This window comes from Lagopus muta, chromosome 5, assembly GCF_023343835.1.
Source record: "Lagopus muta isolate bLagMut1 chromosome 5, bLagMut1 primary, whole genome shotgun sequence".
NCBI classification, from domain to species: domain Eukaryota; kingdom Metazoa; phylum Chordata; class Aves; order Galliformes; family Phasianidae; genus Lagopus; species Lagopus muta.
In genome coordinates, this window is record NC_064437.1 from 46,795,977 (window position 1) to 46,818,230 (window position 22,254).

The 22,254-nt window shown below is 50.3% G+C and overlaps 4 protein-coding genes across 6 annotated transcripts in view; 2 read left to right on the forward strand and 2 right to left on the reverse strand.

Annotated features, from left to right (window-relative positions):
• ZP4 (zona pellucida glycoprotein 4) overlaps positions 1-22,254 on the reverse strand; it is a 49,892-nt gene that overhangs the window by 23,127 nt on the left and 4,511 nt on the right. The window lies entirely within an intron of this gene.
• TLL2 (tolloid like 2) overlaps positions 1-22,254 on the reverse strand; it is a 147,592-nt gene that overhangs the window by 19,256 nt on the left and 106,082 nt on the right. The window contains exon 24 of one of the 3 annotated variants that reach the window (XR_007377373.1): positions 44-2,261. The exons of 1 other annotated variant lie outside the window; for it this stretch is intronic. The gene's annotated coding sequence lies outside the window, so the exon portion shown is untranslated. Of the gene's footprint in view, positions 1-43; positions 2,262-11,194; positions 13,419-22,254 lie in introns of those variants that run through there. One more of the 3 variants, XR_007377374.1, reaches the window with a different exon arrangement.
• LOC125694070 (cytochrome P450 2C9-like) lies at positions 5,785-11,094 on the forward strand. Its single transcript, XM_048946783.1, has 9 exons — positions 5,785-5,996; positions 6,328-6,490; positions 6,989-7,138; positions 7,560-7,720; positions 8,171-8,347; positions 8,536-8,677; positions 9,067-9,254; positions 9,729-9,870; positions 10,486-11,094. The coding sequence occupies exons 1-9, from the start codon at positions 5,817-5,819 to the stop codon at positions 10,665-10,667; spliced, it is 1,485 nt and encodes a 494-aa protein (XP_048802740.1). The 5' UTR covers positions 5,785-5,816; the 3' UTR covers positions 10,668-11,094.
• On the forward strand, positions 16,923-22,215 carry LOC125694069 (cytochrome P450 2C9-like). Its single transcript, XM_048946782.1, has 9 exons — positions 16,923-17,155; positions 17,487-17,649; positions 18,148-18,297; positions 18,717-18,877; positions 19,328-19,504; positions 19,693-19,834; positions 20,226-20,413; positions 20,888-21,029; positions 21,610-22,215. The coding sequence occupies exons 1-9, from the start codon at positions 16,976-16,978 to the stop codon at positions 21,789-21,791; spliced, it is 1,485 nt and encodes a 494-aa protein (XP_048802739.1). The 5' UTR covers positions 16,923-16,975; the 3' UTR covers positions 21,792-22,215.

A 22,254-nucleotide genomic window follows, 5' to 3' on the forward strand; every position in this document is an offset into this window, starting at 1 on the left:
CAACACAGTAGGTCAGAGTGCACGTGGGCAGTGCTGTGCAGGCAAGACTGTCCTTCCCAGGGTGAGGCCCTGCCTGCTTCACCAGTGGACTCACTGCTGCTGCTGCAGCCTGCAAGGACCCCTGCCAGTATGCTGCTCACAGGGCGTTGAGAGAAAGGTGCCTGCTGCTGGGGGTCCTTCAGAAGTACTGGGCACACTATGGCCCAGCCACTGCACAGGCTGGAAGGGCTGGCAGCACCTTCTCACTGTGGCACCTCTGTCTCCCTGAAGCATTACATGGGACAAAACTGACTGACAACGTGGCCCCTCAGCACCTCCCTTGAATAAAGATGGAGTGCAGTGATCATTTCCCGCATGGCGTCTCCTGCTGAAATCATAGGAGAATAAACACTTCCACTCCACATGTCAGCTGAAATACCTTTGCTGGGAGCACCAAGGAAGGAATAGAGAGTGAGAAATCACTCTGAGTAAGGAGTTACATCGCACAGAGGAAAAATGCCAGCCCAGGGCAAAGTATCATTCCTAGGATGACTGTCACATAGCACAGTCTTATGCTGGCAGCTGCAGGAGAGTACACCAAAGAAGGTTCTGAACAGCCACCGTCACATCAGAGCTGCTCCTTCTGTTCCAAAACCATCTTCCCAGGCTCCCAGGCTCACCCTGGCACCCAGACAGCTGTTGACCTTCATCCTGTGCAGGCTCTCCCTGATTTTATGGGTCTCATGAAAAAGGGCATGAAAGATGTGGTCACCTGCAGAAAAGTTCTATGGAGACCTCTGACAGGAAAAGAGGAATTAAATACCACCATCAATAACCGCTATGAACTGCAGACCAGATGGCCCCATGCACTCTGGGACTGCCTCCAGTGAGAATGCCCCATACCATGCAAGGGATAGGGCATGCTGTGCAAAACAACTGTGCACAGAGATGCAACACTTGACACACTGCCCAGCCCCAAGCCCAAATGGCATTTACACACAGCAGGGATACACTCTCCAAGCATCCCATGGAAGGGGGGTGCTGGCTGCCCTGAGGGCAGGAGTGGCACTTGCCACTGACACCTGCTGAACTGAGGTCCAAAAAGAGAAGGAATAGACAGCAAGCCTACTGGAGATTCTACACAGAGGTGACATTTCCTCCAAGCTTGAGTTTTACTTCAGAAGAAAAGAGACCAAGCTACAACACTGCTGGCCTGTTATTTGAAAATCCCAAACATATGCCTCAAGTGGTCTTCCTCCAATGGAACTGGGAAAGGTGGAAAGAGGGTCTTTGAGCCTTGCTTCCCTAGACTTTCACACGGATGGAGAGGAACAACCAGGCTTGTCAGCTCGTGGCTTGTGCAAGCACAAGTGAATGCTCAGAAAAGGTTGTGACATGAAAGGACCTAGGGCTTCTAGCAGGAAAAGGACAGAGTGACTGCACTTGTGAGTTTTCCCCTCTGGTAAATAAATTCCTGTGTGCCCGCCAGGGTGGTGGGAATACTTGGAACACACTGAGATCGTCCTGGTAGAAGCGAGAAACCTTGGGAGTACTCCTAGTTCCAGGGCTTTTTCTAGAATTAGGGCACAAAGAGTGAGGTAGCACTGAGAAGAAAACCCGACTCCCCAGGAACAGGGGAAATTTAGGGTTGTGATCTACGGTTCTGCATCAAGGTGGAAGGTGGTCACAAGCAGTGTTCCTCAGGGGACAGTCTTGGGACTGGTGCTGCTCTTCAACAACTTCATCAACCACACAGATGATGGCATTGAGTGCACCCTCAGCAAATTTGCAGATGACACCAAGCTGAGCAGTGAGGTTAATACATTGGAAGGAAGCGAAGCCATCCAGAGGGATCTGGACGGGCTGGAGAAGTGGGCCCGTGAAAACCTAATGAGGTTCAATAAGGCCAAAAGCAGGGTGCTGCACTTAGGTCGGGGGCAATCCCAGGTGCTTATACAAACTGGGGGAAGATCTCCTTGAGAACAGCTCTGCAGAGAAGGACTTGGGGGTCCAGGTAGATGAGAAGCTGGACATGAGCCAGCAGTGTGCGCTTGCAGCCCAGAAGGCCAACTGGGTTCTGGGCTGCATTAAAAGAGAGGTGACCAGCAGGGAGAGGGAAGTGATTACATCCCCCTTTACCTGGCTCTTGTGAGGCCCCATCTGCAGTACTTCATCCAAGCCTGGGACCCCCAGTACAGGACGGACTTGTAGCTCTTGGAGAGGGTCCAGAGGAGGGCCACTAAGATGATCAGAGGGCAGGAGCACCTGTCCTGTGAGGAAAGCTGAGAGGAAAGGTTGAGGGAACTGGGATTATTTAGCATGGAGAAGAGAAGCTCTTGGGAGACTGCATTATGGCCTTCCAGTACCTGAAGGGAGCAAATAAACAAGAACGGGAACGGCTGTGATAGGACAATGGGGAAATGGTCTTAAACAGAGACAGGGGTGGTTCAGGTTAGGTATTAGGAGGAAGTTTTTCCACACAGAGGACACATTGCAACAGGTTGCCCAAGGAGGTTGTGGATGCCCCATCCCTGGAGGCATTCAAGGCCAGGCTGGATGTGGTCCTGGGCAGTCTGGTCTGGTGGTAGGCAACTGCACATAGCAGGGTGGTTGAAACTAGGTGATCTTTGAGGTCCTTTTTAACCCAGGCCATTCTATGGTTCCAGGTAATTTACAGAAAAACTGGTGGGGATTTGAATCGGTGGCAGAGAGACTCTGTAGCAATGCAAACTCCCATGAGTTAGTCCTCTACAAAGCAAACATCCATGAACTCCACTTTCACCAACTAGAAGTTACTAGGCATGCAAGAACTTTCATAAGCCGCTATGGTAATGTTGGCACTTATGCAGCAGTTAAGATAAGCACATCAAAACTTGCCTGAACATGCTGGCAACATAATTATTAAACAAAATAGATAGTACTGGGCCTTCCAGAGCAGGAGTTCCTCATTCTATAGCATCATAGAATGGTTGGGCTGGAAGGACCCTCAAAGACCATCCAGATCCAATACCGCTGCCCGGGGAAGGGACACCATCCAATAAACCTGGTTGTTCTAAGCCCCATCCAGACAGGCCTTAAACACCTCCAAGGAAAGGCCATCCACAGTTTCTGCAGACAGACTGTTGCTGCACTGAACCACTCTCAATGTGACTATCTTGTTCCTTACGACTAACCTAAACCTACCCCCTTTCAGTTTAAAACCATTACGCCTTCTCCTATCAATACACACCTTCCACTTCTTTCCTGCAAACCCCCTTCAAGTATCAGAAGGCTACTGCAAGAGCTCCTTGGAGCCTTCCATACTCCAGGCTGAACAAACACAGCTCTCAGCCTAACTTCCCAGGAGAGGTGCTCCAGCCATGGCCTTTCACGACCCTCCTCTGGACCTGCTACAAGTCCACCTCTCTCTTATCCTGGGAGCCGCTGAGCTCCCAGACACAGAACTGCAGGTTGGGTCTCAGAATCACAAAGTAGAGCAGGAGAATTACCTCCCTTGACCTATGGGCCACATCTCCTTTAATGCAGTGAAGGATACAATTGGATTTTTAGGACACAGGGGGGCTTTTGGAGCAGACCACCTAGTCTGATCTGGTGCTTGGGATCACCCCAGACAGGTACAGGACCTTCGAGGAAACTTCCTCCAGCATCCTGAGCCTCTGATGCATTCACATCTCGAGCCCATCAAGGTCCATCCGATCAACATCCTAGCCCCAGAGAGTATCAGCCGCACCACTCTGCTCAGAAGCACGCTCAAATTTGATGAGGGAGCACTCAGAACGCCTCTTGACATCACCCTCACTTACCCCAAGCAGTCAGCACAAAGGAAGCATTCCCTTCCCAGCCTGGGGGAAACGTGAGCTGCAAGCTCCCTTGGCCACAAAACAACAAGTCGGGGTCAACAAAAGGCCTACTCCAAGTCCCCACAACCAAAGCAAGGGGACCAAGCAACCCCAAGAAAGACAAAGCTCCAAACACAGCCATGGCCTGCCCTACAACACCCATCCTGCTCTCCTGCCAAGCACCATGAAGCACCTGCCCTTAGCCTGGAGCTTTTACACTGTGGAGACAGCTGGGAAGAACGAGTCCTGACGCTTCCAGCTGGACCCAACCCAGCAGTTTAACATCTTCTACTGCTCCCAGCTGCCTCCAAAGCCATCACTGTGTGCTTTGCACCCATTCCAGCAAACAGCCACAGGCCACCAGCTCAGCTTCTGTCACGAGATGACTCTGTGTTCATAACACAGAGCTGAGAGCAGCTCATTTGTGCACTCCACTCTGGAGCCCCAGAAGGGCCTTCCAGCTCTTCCTCTCACCCTGAGTTCTTCCCCTCACTGGCCAGTCCCGCAGTTCTGCCTTTTCTCCATGTTTTCCCCTCTTGATGCACTGATTGCTCATTCCATGGCATAAGTGCAAAAAGCTCAGTGACAATGCTCTCTGTTAAAGGTGTCACTGCTTCAAATCCTACACACGGGGTCTTAACATGGAAGCCTGGAAACAGTCTCCTGCTTGCAACTGATGGATAAGTAGGCAGCTGTGCACGCATGAAAAGAGGTGGTTTCCCTTATATACTCCTGGCTCTGGTCTGCTGCACTGTTTACAATACAGGGTTTGTAGGGACAGCTACAGGATTGTTCCTTGGGTTCTTTTTTGTTTTGTTTTGTTTTTGTTTTTGTTTTTGTAATCAAATCAGCATGAAGTGCTGAGAAAATTCCACCACTGTGCTCAGCACATGCTGCTCTACCAAAGTGGGCCTCTGGAAACTCTCGTACCAGATGAAGAGAAGGTACCCAGATATGCCCTATCCTTTCTGCACGAGATGACACATAGATGATCTCCTCACCTTCACACTGAATGAGAGACTCTCCACCTACTACTGAAAAGACCAGAGCCAAGGTTGTTCTATGCAGCACTGGCAGCATCGTATAGTCCAGCCCAGAGAGTACCCTGCTGGGGCTCTACACAGTTGCTGGTTTGTCTCCAAGAGTTTTTCATGCCCTTGCCTCTGTTTTGTTGCAGTAAGATACAGTCTCGCTTTCACAAGTTCAGATCTTTCTCAGCTTGGAGAGCCATTTCCCAGAGACTGTCACAGTTTCTACTGTTCTCTCTTTACCTGCTTCCCTATCTCCTCCTGTCCTCTAAAAGTGCTTGAAGATATCAGAGTCCAAAGGCCAAGTTCACCTTTTTTATGTCCCGCTCATGTCATCCAGTAGGTCCTTTCTAGTATACTGCCATCTCTGCAGACATTTCTGATCATGTGAGATTGTTACTCTTTCCCCTCCAGTGAGGCCATACTTCACTTACAGAGAGAGACTTGGGTTGGTTGTTATGCACACAAGACCATACATGACCATGTTCTTCAGAATGTTGCATGCAGAGTGGCTGCAACCAGTGGTGTTAGGAAGATGTCAAGAACAAGTACAAATGGCTCCTCCCTGTGAGAGCAGATAAAGTATTGAATAGAATATCCACATGGCACTGAGCTACTGGGAACATGCTCTACATTTCAGGGAGCACCTCAAGTGGAACACCACACCCACAGCAGGTACTCTGTAACAATGAACTTTGAGGGAAATAAGAAGCCCTGGGAGCAGACATGAAGTTACTTGAACTTTGTTGGCCTCTGCAGTTGTTTGACACGAGGTGCGTCTTTAATAAACAGTCCGATAAGCCCTAATTTCGCAATACAGAGCAGTCTCAGAAATTTGACTAGGAGTATTGGGTAACACAGCCAGGTGATTGAAAACCTGTAGTTTACGTAACAAAGCAGAACCCTTCAGTATATAAAGGGGCACAGGCAGCCACAACAGCACAATCAGAAGCTCCTGTCCACCTGGGAAATGTTGCTCCTGGGAGCAGCAAGCATTGTCCTCCTGATCTGTGTGGCTTGCCTGCTCTCCATCGCGCAATGGAGAAAAAGGTCTGGAAAGGGGAAGATGCCTGAGGGACCAGCTCCCCTTCCCATCGTAGGGAACATACTGCAGGTGAAACCAAAGGATTTAGCCAAAACTCTTGAGAAGGTAAGGACTCCCTTCTTTCCTCTCAGTTTCTGCTGAGGGTGAGGAATGTGTGGGCTGTGTGCATGGGGACGATGTGTGGCTGTAGCTTGCTGAGTGGCAGTGGGCAAGGAGCAGAAAAGCCCTGGGGATCTCAGCTGCCCCCTCGCTGCTTCCGCCCTTGTTATGGGGCTGATGGCTCACTGATGTTTGTCTGGAGAGGACCAGGCCTCACTTAACACTGCAGGTCTGTGAGGCTGCCCAGCTTGCAGCAGGAGGCAGCAGCAGCCTGATCACTTTTCAACCCCTCCTCTCTACCTGCTCCACAGCCACGCTCTCTCTTGCATTTTGGCAGCTCTCTGAAAAATACGGGCCGGTCTTCTCAGTGCAACTGGGTTCAACTCCAGTAGTGGTGCTGTCTGGATATGAGGTGGTGAAAGAAGCCTTGATTGATCGTGCGGATGAGTTTGCCGCCAGGGGACACATGCCTATTGGAGACCGGGCTAACAAAGGATTAGGTATGTTCACTGACTGAGCTTCCCCTGAGGAAAAGGGAAGCGCTGAGGACAAGTATGGCAGATGAGGGCTGGAGCAAATGATGCATGTATGAGGGCAGTCAGAGAGAAGAGGGTGGGTGCCACTGCGACAAGGGAAGGCAGGGCAGCCCTCAATCTCTGGCTTCCACCACGTGAAGTGTGTAAGAGAGACATGGAGCCAGACTGGGCTCATGTGTGCACAGCAAAGAGCAAGAAGCAACGGAGCCACGTTGCAGTAGGGGAAGTTCTGTGTGGATGCAAGGGATCAGCTGTTCACAAGGAGGTTGGTTATGTCTTGGAGAAGGCCAAAAGCAGGCTGCTGGACTACAGCACCTCTGCAGGTTGCCTCCAAACCACAGTGCTACACAGTGCTGTGTCAGTGCTCCCCCAGAGACAGCACTCGCTCTCATTGCTAGCCTCCACTCGTCACAGGTCCAGCACACCCAAGGCAGGTCTTTCCCCTTTCTTCTTCCTCCACAGGCATTATTTTCAGCAACAACGAGGGATGGTTACAAGTTCGGCGGTTTGCTCTCACCACTCTGCGCAACTTTGGGATGGGGAAGAGGAGCATAGAAGAGAGGATCCAGGAGGAAGCTGAGCACTTGCTTGAAGAGATCACAAAAACAAATAGTACGATCCGCTTTTAATATCGCCTACGTTTGCAAAAAAAGGAATGTGCCAAGGGAGCCCATGTCCTTAGCAGAAGCTGTGGGGTCTCCATTCTTGGAGATGCTCAAAAGATGTTGGTATGTGCTCCTGCGGCAGCGGCTCTAAGTGGCCCTGCTTGAACAGTGGGCAAGGTGGCCTCTTAGAAGACTCTGAACCATTCTGTGAGTCTGTTAGGGCACCTTCCTGCACATTTGATTCCCAAGCTGTTAAGCTGTTAACAATGCCAGGATCACATATAGTTCCTTTTGGAGAACCACTCTGCTTCATTCAGAGACTGTGAAATTCCACTGTCCACTGCAGCTCATGTTACCCACAGTGGCCGTAGGTTTTATGTAATTATTTCATTACTTATTCATAGATTGTAACTTTTCTGAACTCACAGGAATGCCCTTCGACCCAACGAACAAGCTGAGCTGCGCTGTCTCCAATGTCATATGTTCCATCGTCTTTGGGAAACGATATGACTATAAAGACAAAAAGTTCCTGTCCCTGATGAACAACACGAACAAAATATTTGAATTGATGAATTCCCGCTGGGGACAGGTATGTTCAGCAGATATTTCATAGTGGGGACATTTTGCCAGGGGAGCAGGAGGCCTCCCTCACAGGGAAGTTGGTCTCAATGATCCTTGTGGGTCCCTTCCAACTCAGGAAGATATTTTGTGATTCTGTGATATTTCACAGTAGGACCTGTCAGCACTCTATTGCAGAAAAGTGAATACCTTCCAGACAGAGAAGGTTTAATGCTGTTACCACCCCACGGCATTGTCATTGGATCTAGATGACCTTGAATGCCCTTTCCAACCCAAACCATTTAAAATCTCTAAGAATTCATGCTGTGACCAAGCAGGTCTCCACTGCTGTATAGAACCGGCCAGCCAAACAGCCCATCTCCTTCGCTTAGCTGAGGGGGTTGAACCTGCCTGCTTTCGGCTAATCACAAAGACTAGGGCAATGGTCACTCTGGAGACCTTCCTGTTTCTTTCCTTCCAGTTTTACCAAATGTTCTCCTACATCCTGGATTATTTGCCCGGCCCACACAACAAGATATTCAAAGAAATTGATGCTTTAAAAGCCTTTGCGGCAGAGGAGATAAAGCTGCACCAAGTCTCCCTGGATCCCAGCGCCCCCCAGGATTTCATTGACTGTTTCCTCAGCAAAATGCAGGAGGTAAGGAGACACCAAAGCACAGCTCATCCCCAAATACACCTGTGCTGATAACTTCTCCCAGTTGGCTGCTGCACTTAGCAGAGAAACTCAATAGCTCAGGGTGGAAAAAAAAAATAAAATGGGGTGACACAAGAAAGGGGCACGGTTCTCCTTTCAACTGAAGAAACAGCACAGTTTTATTTCTCTAGGAAAAAGACAATCCCAAATCACACTTCCACATCACAAACCTGATAACCTCAACCTTTGACTTGTTCCTTGCTGGAACAGAGACAACAAGCACCACTCTACGATACGGACTTCTGCTTCTCCTCAAATATCCAAAGATACAAGGTACCGGCCTACAGTCCTTTCCTTTCTTCTGTTGCCCAGGTTGTGACACATCTAACAGTTTTTCTGTTTCATGTTCTACATCTGTGGGCAATGTCCTTGCACCCTCATAAGGGTTGCTGCCTGTGCTGTGCAACCCCCTCCACGGGCAGGGATTTCGCTGTGTCCACATCTTTATCTCTCGGTACTCCAGTGTAACTCAGTTGTTATAAGGCATTCTTGGAATAGGCTGCAGAGAAGATGCATTCCAGACAACACCTAAATCAACATAAATGTTCCCAACATCACTAATTTGCTACTGAACCCACAGGATTTGAGGACTGCTTAGGACAACCTGCTTGGGTGGGGTTTGCCTTATTTGCTCATCTTATTGGCTGTGCTTCTCACAACAGAGAAAGTTCAAGAAGAGATTGATCGGGTAGTAGGACGATCACGAAGACCTGGCGTGGCTGACCGGACCCAGATGCCCTACACAGATGCAGTGGTCCATGAAATCCAGCGCTTCATCGCCCTCATCCCTACGAGCCTCCCTCATGCTGTCACTAAAGACATCCACTTGAGAGACTACATCATTCCCAAGGTTAGCAGGCAAGCTCCCTCCGGTTTGGCAACAGAGCGGCAGCACCACTGCTGTCAGGCTGTCAGATAGAGGCCAGGAGCAAGAAATGCTGGGGCCAGACCTTGTCCACATTCAGGCCTTCATAAACGTTCTATCCTCACATCCCTGGGGTTTTGCTAGCTTCCGTGCACTGCCTTGTTGCTGCTCCCTGGGCCCAGACTGGAACACTAGCTCTGTCCAACTCCTCTACTCCCTTGCACTGTACACTGGCCCGTTAGGGGAAACACGCAAAGCTCACAACAAAACATAGCTGTGTCACCTCGCACAGGCATCAAGCTCACCACAATCCACTAGAGCCTGGGCCACTGTGCTCACATTTCTTCATGTCTTCTGACACGATCGTACCACTAAGTCCAGCCGTAGCTTGGCAGGCAGCAGGATTAAGTGGCCCAACGCCGCTCCCCTTCATGGTCTGCTCTTCTCGTGTCACTGCAGGGTACCACCATCTATCCCCTCCTCAGTACCGCACTGTATGACAGCAAGGAGTTTCCAAACCCAACTGAGTTTAATCCTGGACATTTCTTGAACCAGAATGGCACCTTTAGGAAGAGCGAGTTCTTCATTCCCTTCTCAGCAGGTAAGGCACAGCCTTCCTCCCTCAGGAGCTGTGGTCCTCCTGCTCAGGTGACCACACATGCTCCCAGCCCAGTCCTGCCAGCGCTTCCTCAGGGATCACTGCTCTCTGTTTAGTTCCTCTCAGCTGATCTCTTCCCCAACCACATTGGACACCTTGGTTAGGGCCTGACAGCTTTTCAAAACCCCCGCTGGGAGATGCTGATGGAATGACACGCAGCGGACCCGTTCTCATTTTCTAAAGTAGCTGTCACCTTCATACGCAACCATCAAAGCCAGCCTGAACCAACCTGTCTTTCCACGGCAGCTCCACTTTTCCCACGCTCCTCTTAAGTAGGCCACGGGCAGACACCCGCTGTCCAAAAGCCCCAACCCTCCACTCTCAGCCACCCTCTGCATCACCTCACTCTCCCATCCCCTCCGCGCCTCCTCCTGTGTTCAACGCTTCTCCTGCTCCTGTTCTGCCATCACACACCCAGCCTAACTTCCACTCACCTCGCTGCTGCGGCTGCATCTAGTCAACGTGTGCTTTAGCTGCATACATAACACGTGGGCTTAGTACAAACACTGAGCTGCTCAACATCAGCTGCTCAGTGCTATTGGTTGTGTTTGCTTCCAGGGAAACGAATTTGCCCTGGAGAGGGCCTGGCACGCATGGAGATATTCTTAGTCTTGACCGCCATCCTGCAGAACTTCACCGTGAAGCCTGTTGTCAGCCCTGACGAACTCAGCATCACCCCAACACTGAGTGGGACAGGAAATGTTCCTCCCTACTACCAGCTCTGTGCTATCCCCCGCTGAGGGGCACAAAACCTCACTGCTGTGCTCCTCAGCCAGTCTGCTCCTTTACACCTCCCCGACTCAAACCAGTGGCAGGAACTTTGCCCCACCACCTCAAAGCCTCCACGAGGACAGCCCACAGACAAAGTCTGTGGTACATCAAACACAATGCTTTGAACACGTCCCAGAACGGCTCCTCCTCACACAGCACAGAAGGTGATGTTGCACCCCACTGCAATGACACTATGTCACATCACAGGCTGCATGAGCACAGCAGACCCACTGAACAGCTGATTTGCTCACAGCTGTGACTCTGTGGCTATCCATCACCCACTTCTCTGGCCTTGTGTGTCCCAACAGCAGCAGCAGCAGCAGACTTTGCAGAGGGACCGAGTTGCTACGCTGTATGTTTATGCTAATGACCCAATAAAGAACAATCTGTTCATGAGGACCTGAGCTGCTCCTTTCTTTGGGTTAGGACTGTGCCCGCAGACACTGCTCCACACAACACAGTAGGTCAGAGTGCACGTGGGCAGTGCTGTGCAGGCAAGACTGTCCTTCCCAGGGTGAGGCCCTGCCTGCTTCACCAGTGGACTCACTGCTGCTTCTGCAGCCTGCAAGGACCCCTGCCAGTATGCTGCTCACAGGGGGTTGAGAGAAAGGTGCCTGCTGCTGGGGGTCCTTCAGAAGTACTGGGCACACTATGGCCCAGCCACTGCACAGGCTGGAAGGGCTGGCAGCACCTTCTCACTGTGGCAGGAAGACTTCTGTCTCCCTGAAGCATTACATGGGACAAAACTGACTGACAACGTGGCCCCTCAGCACCTCCCTTGAATAAAGATGGAGTGCAGTGATCATTTCCCACATGGCGTCTCCTGCTGAAATCATAGGAGAATAAACACTTCCACTCCACATGTCAGCTGAAATACCTTTGCTGGGAGCACCAAGGAAGGAACAGAGAGTGAGAAATCACTCTGAGTAAGGAGTTACATCGCACAGAGGAAAAATGCCAGCCCAGGGCAAAGTATCATTCCTAGGATGACTGTCACATAGCACAGTCTTATGCTGGCAGCTGCAGGAGAGTACACCAAAGAAGGTTCTGAACAGCCACAGTCACATCAGAGCTGCTCCTTCTGTTCCAAAACCATCTTCCCAGGCTCCCAGGCTCACCCTGGCACCCAGACAGCTGTTGACCTTCATCCTGTGCAGGCTCTCCCTGATTTTATGGGTCTCATGAAAAAGGGCATGAAAGATGTGGTCACCTGCAGAAAAGTTCTATGGAGACCTCTGACAGGAAAAGAGGAATTAAATACCACCATCAATAACCGCTATGAACTGCAGACCAGATGGCCCCATGCACTCTGGGACTGCCTCCAGTGAGAATGCCCCATACCATGCAAGGGATAGGGCATGCTGTGCAAAACAACTGTGCACAGAGATGCAACACTTGACACACTGCCCAGCCCCAAGCCCAAATGGCATTTACACACAGCAGGGATACACTCTCCAAGCATCCCATGGAAGGGGGGTGCTGGCTGCCCTGAGGGCAGGAGTGGCACTTGCCACTGACACCTGCTGAACTGAGGTCCAAAAAGAGAAGGAATAGACAGCAAGCCTACTGGAGATTCTACACAGAGGTGACATTTCCTCCAAGCTTGAGTTTTACTTCAGAAGAAAAGAGACTAAGCTACAACACTGCTGGCCTGTTATTTGAAAATCCCAAACATATGCCTCAAGTGGTCTTCCTCCAATGGAACTGGGAAAGGTGGAAAGAGGGTCTTTGAGCCTTGCTTCCCTAGACTTTCACACAGATGGAGAGGAACAACCAGGCTTGTCAGCTCGTGGCTTGTGCAAGCACAAGTGAATGCTCAGAAAAGGTTGTGACATGAAAGGACCTAGGGCTTCTAGCAGGAAAAGGACAGAGTGACTGCACTTGTGAGTTTTCCCCTCTGGTAAATAAATTCCTGTGTGCCCGCCAGGGTGGTGGGAATACTTGGAACACACTGAGATCGTCCTGGTAGAAGCGAGAAACCTTGGGAGTACTCCTAGTTCCAGGGCTTTTTCTAGAATTAGGGCACAAAGAGTGAGGTAGTACTGAGAAGAGAACCCGACTCCCCAGAAACAGGGGAAATTTAGGGTTGTGATCTACGGTTCTGCATCAAGGTGGAAGGTGGTCACAAGCAGTGTTCCTCAGGGGACAGTCTTGGGACTGGTGCTGCTCTTCAACAACTTCATCAACCACACAGATGATGGCATTGAGTGCACCCTCAGCAAATTTGCAGATGACACCAAGCTGAGCAGTGAGGTTAATACATTGGAAGGAAGCGAAGCCATCCAGAGGGATCTGGACGGGCTGGAGAAGTGGGCCCATGAAAACCTAATGAGGTTCAATAAGGCCAAAAGCAGGGTGCTGCACTTAGGTCGGGGGCAATCCCAGGTGCTTATACAAACTGGGGGAAGATCTCCTTGAGAACAGCTCTGCAGAGAAGGACTTGGGGGTCCAGGTAGATGAGAAGCTGGACATGAGCCAGCAGTGTGCGCTTGCAGCCCAGAAGGCCAACTGGGTTCTGGGCTGCATTAAAAGAGAGGTGACCAGCAGGGAGAGGGAAGTGATTACATCCCCCTTTACCTGGCTCTTGTGAGGCCCCATCTGCAGTACTTCATCCAAGCCTGGGACCCCCAGTACAGGACGGACTTGTAGCTCTTGGAGAGGGTCCAGAGGAGGGCCACTAAGATGATCAGAGGGCAGGAGCACCTGTCCTGTGAGGAAAGCTGAGAGGAAAGGTTGAGGGAACTGGGATTATTTAGCATGGAGAAGAGAAGCTCTTGGGAGACTGCATTATGGCCTTCCAGTACCTGAAGGGAGCAAATAAACAAGAACGGGAACGGCTGTGATAGGACAATGGGGAAATGGTCTTAAACAGAGACAGGGGTGGTTCAGGTTAGGTATTAGGAGGAAGTTTTTCCACACAGAGGACACATTGCAACAGGTTGCCCAAGGAGGTTGTGGATGCCCCATCCCTGGAGGCATTCAAGGCCAGGCTGGATGTGGTCCTGGGCAGTCTGGTCTGGTGGTAGGCAACTGCACATAGCAGGGTGGTTGAAACTAGGTGATCTTTGAGGTCCTTTTTAACCCAGGCCATTCTATGGTTCCAGGAAATTTACAGAAAAACTGGTGGGGGATTTGAATCGGTGGCAGAGAGACTCTGTAGCAATGCAAACTCCCATGAGTTAGTCCTCTACAAAGCAAACATCCATGAACTCCACTTTCACCAACTAGAAGTTACTAGGCATGCAAGAACTTTCATAAGCCGCTATGGTAATGTTGGCACTTATGCAGCAGTTAAGATAAGCACATCAAAACTTGCCTGAACATGCTGGCAACATAATTATTAAACAAAATAGATAGTACTGGGCCTTCCAGAGCAGGAGTTCCTCATTCTATAGCATCATAGAATGGTTGGGCTGGAAGGACCCTCAAAGACCATCCAGATCCAATACCGCTGCCCGGGGAAGGGACACCATCCAATAAACCTGGTTGTTCTAAGCCCCATCCAGACAGGCCTTAAACACCTCCAAGGAAAGGCCATCCACAGTTTCTGCAGACAGACTGTTGCTGCACTGAACCACTCTCAATGTGACTATCTTGTTCCTTACGACTAACCTAAACCTACCCCCTTTCAGTTTAAAACCATTACGCCTTCTCCTATCAATACACACCTTCCACTTCTTTCCTGCAAACCCCCTTCAAGTATCAGAAGGCTACTGCAAGAGCTCCTTGGAGCCTTCCATACTCCAGGCTGAACAAACACAGCTCTCAGCCTAACTTCCCAGGAGAGGTGCTCCAGCCATGGCCTTTCACGACCCTCCTCTGGACCTGCTACAAGTCCACCTCTCTCTTATCCTGGGAGCCGCTGAGCTCCCAGACACAGAACTGCAGGTTGGGTCTCAGAATCACAAAGTAGAGCAGGAGAATTACCTCCCTTGACCTATGGGCCACATCTCCTTTAATGCAGTGAAGGATACAATTGGATTTTTAGGACACAGGGGGGCTTTTGGAGCAGACCACCTACTCTGATCTGGTGCTTGGAATCACCCCAGACAGGTACAGGACCTTCGAGGAAACTTCCTCCAGCATCCTGAGCCTCTGATGCATTCGCATCTCGAGCCCATCAAGGTCCATCCGATCAACATCCTAGCCCCAGAGAGTATCAGCCGCACCACTCTGCTCAGAAGCACGCTCAAATTTGATGAGGGAGCACTCAGAACGCCTCTTGACATCACCCTCACTTACCCCAAGCAGTCAGCACAAAGGAAGCATTCCCTTCCCAGCCTGGGGGAAACGTGAGCTGCAAGCTCCCTTGGCCACAAAACAACAAGTCGGGGTCAACAAAAGGCCTACTCCAAGTCCCCACAACCAAAGCAAGGGGACCAAGCAACCCCAAGAAAGACAAAGCTCCAAACACAGCCATGGCCTGCCCTACAACACCCATCCTGCTCTCCTGCCAAGCACCATGAAGCACCTGCCCTTAGCCTGGAGCTTTTACACTGTGGAGACAGCTGGGAAGAACGAGTCCTGACGCTTCCAGCTGGACCCAACCCAGCAGTTTAACATCTTCTACTGCTCCCAGCTGCCTCCAAAGCCATCACTGTGTGCTTTGCACCCATTCCAGCAAACAGCCACAGGCCACCAGCTCAGCTTCTGTCACGAGATGACTCTGTGTTCATAACACAGAGCTGAGAGCAGCTCATTTGTGCACTCCACTCTGGAGCCCCAGAAGGGCCTTCCAGCTCTTCCTCTCACCCTGAGTTCTTCCCCTCACTGGCCAGTCCCGCAGTTCTGCCTTTTCTCCATGTTTTCCCCTCTTGATGCACTGATTGCTCATTCCATGGCATAAGTGCAAAAAGCTCAGTGACAATGCTCTCTGTTAAAGGTGTCACTGCTTCAAATCCTACACACGGGGTCTTAACATGGAAGCCTGGAAACAGTCTCCTGCTTGCAACTGATGGATAAGTAGGCAGCTGTGCACGCATGAAAAGAGGTGGTTTCCCTTATATACTCCTGGCTCTGGTCTGCTGCACTGTTTACAATACAGGGTTTGTAGGGACAGCTACAGGATTGTTCCTTGGGTTCTTTTTTGTTTTGTTTTGTTTTTGTTTTTGTTTTTGTAATCAAATCAGCATGAAGTGCTGAGAAAATTCCACCACTGTGCTCAGCACATGCTGCTCTACCAAAGTGGGCCTCTGGAAACTCTCGTACCAGATGAAGAGAAGGTACCCAGATATGCCCTATCCTTTCTGCACGAGATGACACATAGATGATCTCCTCACCTTCACACTGAATGAGAGACTCTCCACCTACTACTGAAAAGACCAGAGCCAAGGTTGTTCTATGCAGCACTGGCAGCATCGTATAGTCCAGCCCAGAGAGTACTCTGCTGGGGCTCTACACAGTTGCTGGTTTGTCTCCAAGAGTTTTTCATGCCCTTGCCTCTGTTTTGTTGCAGTAAGATACAGTCTCGCTTTCACAAGTTCAGATCTTTCTCAGCTTGGAGAGCCATTTCCCAGAGACTGTCACAGTTTCTACTGTTCTCTCTTTACCTGCTTCCCTATCTCCTCCTGTCCTCTAAAAGTGCTTGAAGATATCAGAGTCCAAAGGCCAAGTTCACCTTTTTTATGTCCCGCTCATGTCATCCAGTAGGTCCTTTCTAGTATACTGCCATCTCTGCAGACATTTCTGATCATGTGAGATTGTTACTCTTTCCCCTCCAGTGAGGCCATACTTCACTTACAGAGAGAGACTTGGGTTGGTTGTTATGCACACAAGACCATACATGACCATGTTCTTCAGAATGTTGCATGCAGAGTGGCCGCAACCAGTGGTGTTAGGAAGATGTCAAGAACAAGTACAAATGGCTCCTCCCTGTGAGAGCAGATAAAGTATTGAATAGAATATCCACATGGCACTGAGCTACTGGGAACATGCTCTACATTTCAGGGAGCACCTCAAGTGGAACACCACACCCACAGCAGGTACTCTGTAACAATGAACTTTGAGGGAAATAAGTAGCCCTATGAGCTGACATGAAGTTACTTGAACTTTGTTGGCCTCTGCAGTTGTTTGACACGAGGTGAGTCTTTAATAAACAGTCCGATAAGCCCTAATTTCGCAATACAGAGCAGTCTCAGAAATTTGACTAGGAGTATTGGGTAACACAGCCATGTGATAAAACAACATGTAGTTTACGTAACAAAGCAGAACCCTTCAGTATATAAAGGGGCACAGGCAGCCACAACAGCACAATCAGAAGCTCCTGTCCACCTGGGAAATGTGGCTCCTGGGAGCAGCAAGCATTGTCCTCCTGATCTGTGTGGCTTGCCTGCTCTCCATCGCGCAATGGAGAAAAAGGTCTGGAAAGGGGAAGATGCCTGAGGGACCAGCTCCCCTTCCCATCGTAGGGAACATACTGCAGGTGAAACCAAAGGATTTAGCCAAAACTCTTGAGAAGGTAAGGACTCCCTTCTTTCCTCTCAGTTTCTGCTGAAGGTGAGGAATGTGTGGGCTGTGTGCATGGGGACGATGTGTGGCTGTAGCTTGCTGAGTGGCAGTGGGCAAGGAGCAGAAAAGCCCTGGGGATCTCAGCTGCCCCCTCGCTGCTTCCGCCCTTGTTATGGGGCTGATGGCTCACTGATGTTTGTCTGGAGAGGACCAGGCCTCACTTAACACTGCAGGTCTGTGAGGCTGCCCAGCTTGCAGCAGGAGGCAGCAGCAGCCTGATCACTTTTCAACCCCTCCTCTCTACCTGCTCCACAGCCACGCTCTCTCTTGCATTTTGGCAGCTCTCTGAAAAATACGGGCCGGTCTTCTCAGTGCAACTGGGTTCAACTCCAGTAGTGGTGCTGTCTGGATATGAGGTGGTGAAAGAAGCCTTGATTGATCGTGCGGATGAGTTTGCCGCCAGGGGACACATGCCTATTGGAGACCGGGCTAACAAAGGATTAGGTATGTTCACTGACTGAGCTTCCCCTGAGGAAAAGGGAAGCGCTGAGGACAAGTATGGCAGATGAGGGCTGGAGCAAATGATGCATGTATGAGGGCAGTCAGAGAGAAGAGGGTGGGTGACTCTGCAACAAGGGAAGGCAGGGCAGCCCTCAATCTCTGGCTTCCACCACGTGAAGTGTGTAAGAGAGACATGGAGCCAGACTGGGCTCATGTGTGCACAGCAAAGGGCAAGAAGCAACAGAGCCACGTTGCAGTAGGGGAAGTTCTGTGTGGATGCAAGGGATCAGCTGTTCACAAGGAGGTTGGTTATGTCTTGGAGAAGGCCAAAAGCAGGCTGCTGGACTACAGCACCTCTGCAGGTTGCCTCCAAACCACAGTGCTACACAGTGCTGTGTCAGTGCTCCCCCAGAGACAGCACTCGCTCTCATTGCTAGCCTCCACTCGTCACAGGTCCAGCACACCCAAGGCAGGTCTTTCCCCTTTCTTCTTCCTCCACAGGCATTATTTTCAGCAACAACGAGGGATGGTTACAAGTTCGGCGGTTTGCTCTCACCACTCTGCGCAACTTTGGGATGGGGAAGAGGAGCATAGAAGAGAGGATCCAGGAGGAAGCTGAGCACTTGCTTGAAGAGATCACAAAAACAAATAGTACGATCCGCTTTTAATATCGCCTACGTTTGCAAAAAAAGGAATGTGCCAAGGGAGCCCATGTCCTTAGCAGAAGCTGTGGGGTCTCCATTCTTGGAGATGCTCAAAAGATGTTGGTATGTGCTCCTGCGGCAGCGGCTCTAAGTGGCCCTGCTTGAACAGTGGGCAAGGTGGCCTCTTAGAAGACTGAACCATTCTGTGAGTCTGTTAGGGCATCTTCCTGCACATTTGATTCCCAAGCTGTTAAGCTGTTAACATTGCCAGGATCACATATAGTTCCTTTTGGAGAACCACTCTGCTTCATTCAGAGACTGTGAAATTCCACTGTCCACTGCAGCTCATGTTACCCACAGTGGCCGTAGGTTTTATGTAATTATTTCATTACTTATTCATAGATTGTAACTTTTCTGAACTCACAGGAATGCCCTTCGACCCAACGTACAAGCTGAGCTGCGCTGTCTCCAATGTCATATGTTCCATTGTCTTTGGGAAACGATATGACTATAAAGACAAAAAGTTCCTGTCCCTGATGAACAACACGAACAAAATATTTGAATTGATGAATTCCCGCTGGGGACAGGTATGTTCAGCAGATATTTCATAGTGGGGACATTTTGCCAGGGGAGCAGGAGGCCTCCCTCACAGGGAAGTTGGTCTCAATGATCCTTGTGGGTCCCTTCCAACTCAGGAAGATATTTTGTGATTCTGTGATATTTCACAGTAGGACCTGTCAGCACTCTATTGCAGAAAAGTGAATACCTTCCAGACAGAGAAGGTTTAATGCTGTTACCACCCCACGGCATTGTCATTGGATCTAGATGACCTTGAATGCCCTTTCCAACCCAAACCATTTAAAATCTCTAAGAATTCATGCTGTGACCAAGCAGGTCTCCACTGCTGTATAGAACCGGCCAGCCAAACAGCCCATCTCCTTCGCTTAGCTGAGGGGGTTGAACCTGCCTGCTTTCGGCTAATCACAAAGACTAGGGCAATGGTCACTCTGGAGACCTTCCTGTTTCTTTCCTTCCAGTTTTACCAAATGTTCTCCTACATCCTGGATTATTTGCCCGGCCCACACAACAAGATATTCAAAGAAATTGATGCTTTAAAAGCCTTTGCGGCAGAGGAGATAAAGCTGCACCAAGTCTCCCTGGATCCCAGCGCCCCCCAGGATTTCATTGACTGTTTCCTCAGCAAAATGCAGGAGGTAAGGAGACACCAAAGCACAGCTCATCCCCAAATACACCTGTGCTGATAACTTCTCCCAGTTGGCTGCTGCACTTAGCAGAGAAACTCAATAGCTCAGGGTGGAAAAAAAAAATAAAATGGGGTGACACAAGAAAGGGGCACGGTTCTCCTTTCAACTGAAGAAACAGCACAGTTTTATTTCTCTAGGAAAAAGACAATCCCAAATCACACTTCCACATCACAAACCTGATAACCTCAACCTTTGACTTGTTCCTTGCTGGAACAGAGACAACAAGCACCACTCTACGATACGGACTTCTGCTTCTCCTCAAATATCCAAAGATACAAGGTACTGGTCGACCGTATTTTTTCCTCTCTACTGTTGCCCAGGTTGTGACACATCTAACAGTTTTTCTGTTTCATGTTCTACATCTGTGGGCAATGTCCTTGCACCCTCATAAGGGTTGCTGCCTGTGCTGTGCAACCCCCTCCACGGGCAGGGATTTCGCTGTGTCCACAATTTTATCTCTCGGTACTCCAGTGTAACTCAGTTGTTATAAGGCATTCTTGGAATAGGCTGCAGAGAAGATGCATTCCAGACAACACCTAAATCAACATAAATGTTCCCAACATCACTAATTTGCTACTGAACCCACAGGATTTGAGGACTGCTTAGGACAACCTGCTTGGGTGGGGTTTGCCTTATTTGCTCATCTTATTGGCTGTGCTTCTCACAACAGAGAAAGTTCAAGAAGAGATTGATCGGGTAGTAGGACGATCACGAAGACCTTGCGTGGCTGACCGGACCCAGATGCCCTACACAGATGCAGTGGTCCATGAAATCCAGCGCTTCATCACCCTCATCCCTACAAGTGTCCCTCATGCTGTCACCAAGGATGTCCACTTGAGAGACTACATCATTCCCAAGGTTAGCAGGCAAGCTCCCTCCGGTTTGGCAACAGAGCGGCAGCACCACTGCTGTCAGGCTGTCAGAGAGAGGCCAGGAGCAAGAAACGCTGGGGCCAGACCTTGTCCACATTCAGGCCTTCATAAAGGTTCTATCCTCACATCCCAACGGTTTCACTAGCTTCTGTGCACTGCCTTGTTGCTGCTCCCTGGGCCCAGACTGGAACACTAGCTCTGTCCAACTCCTCTACTCCCTTGCTCTGTACACTGGCCAGTTAGGGGAAACACGCAAAGCTCACAACAAAACATAGCTGTGTCACCTCGCACAGGCACAAAGCTCACCACAATCCACTAGAGCCTGGGCCACTGTGCTCACATTTCTTCATGTCTTCTGACACAATCGTACCACTAAGTCCAGCCGTAGCTTGGCAGGCAGCAGGATTAAGTGGCCCAACGCCGCTCCCCTTCATGGTCTGCTCTTCTCGTGTCACTGCAGGGTACCACCATCTATCCCCTCCTCAGTACCGCACTGTATGACAGCAAGGAGTTTCCAAACCCAACTGAGTTTAATCCTGGACATTTCTTGAACCAGAATGGCACCTTTAGGAAGAGCGAGTTCTTCATTCCCTTCTCAGTAGGTAAGGCACAGCCTTCCTCCCTCAGGAGCTGTGGTCCTCCTGCTCAGGTGACCACACATGCTCCCAGCCCAGTCCTGCCAGCGCTTCCTCAGGGATCACTGCTCTCTGTTTAATTCCTCTCAGCTGATCTCTTCCCCAGCCACATTGGACACCTTGGTTAGGGCCTGACAGCTTTTCAAAACCCCCGCTGGGAGATGCTGATGGAATGACACGCAGCGGACCCGTTCTCATTTTCTAAAGTAGCTGTCACCTTCATACGCAACCATCAAAGCCAGCCTGAACCAACCTGTCTTTCCACAGCAGCTCCACTTTTCCGCTGTCCAAAAGCCCCAACCCTCCACTCTCAGCCACCCTCTGCATCACCTCACTCTCCCATCCCCTCCGCGCCTCCTCCTGTGTTCAACACTTCTCCTGCTCCTGTTCTGCCATCACACACCCAGCCTAACTTCCACTCACCTCGCTGCTGCGGCTGCATCTAGTCAACGCGTGCTTTAGCTGCATACATAACACAAGGGCTTAGAACAAACACTGAGCCACTCAACATCAGCTGCTCAGTGCTATTGGTTGTGTTTGCTTCCAGGGAAACGAATTTGCCCTGGAGAGGGCCTGGCACGCATGGAGATATTCTTAGTCTTGACCGCCATCCTGCAGAACTTCACCGTGAAGCCTGTTGTCAGCCCTGACGAACTCAGCATCACCCCAACACTGAGTGGGACAGGAAATGTTCCTCCCTACTACCAGCTCTGTGCTATCCCCCGCTGAGGGGCACAAAACCTCACTGCTGTGCTCCTCAGCCAGTCTGCTCCTTTACACCTCCCCGACTCAAACCAGTGGCAGGAACTTTGCCCCACCACCTCAAAGCCACCACGAGGACAGCCCACAGACAAAGTCTGTGGTACATCAAACACAATGCTTTGAACACATCCCAGAACGGCTCCTCCTCACACAGCACAGAAGGTGATGTTGCACCCCACTGCAATGACACTATGTCACATCACAGGCTGCATGAGCACAGCAGACCCACTGAACAGCTGATTTGCTCACAGCTGTGACTCTGTGGCTATCCATCACCCGCTTCTCTGGCCTTGTGTGTCCCAACAGCAGCAGCAGCAGACTTTGCAGAGGGACCGAGTTGCTATGCTGTATGCTTATGCTAATGACCCAATAAAGAACAATCTGTTCATGAGGACCTGAGCTGCTCCTTTCTTTGGGTTAGGACTGTGCC

Coding starts and splice junctions, on each gene's coding strand:
- LOC125694070 (XM_048946783.1), top strand. CDS start 5,817: ATGTTGCTCCTGGGAGCAGCAAGCATTGTCCTCCTGATCTGTGTGGCT. Junction 6,491..6,988: donor CCGGGCTAACAAAGGATTAG/GTATGTTCACTG, acceptor CTTCCTCCACAG/GCATTATTTTCAGCAACAAC. Junction 9,255..9,728: donor GAGACTACATCATTCCCAAG/GTTAGCAGGCAA, acceptor GTGTCACTGCAG/GGTACCACCATCTATCCCCT.
- LOC125694069 (XM_048946782.1), top strand. CDS start 16,976: ATGTGGCTCCTGGGAGCAGCAAGCATTGTCCTCCTGATCTGTGTGGCT. Junction 17,156..17,486: donor TAGCCAAAACTCTTGAGAAG/GTAAGGACTCCC, acceptor GCATTTTGGCAG/CTCTCTGAAAAATACGGGCC. Junction 18,878..19,327: donor TGAATTCCCGCTGGGGACAG/GTATGTTCAGCA, acceptor CTTTCCTTCCAG/TTTTACCAAATGTTCTCCTA.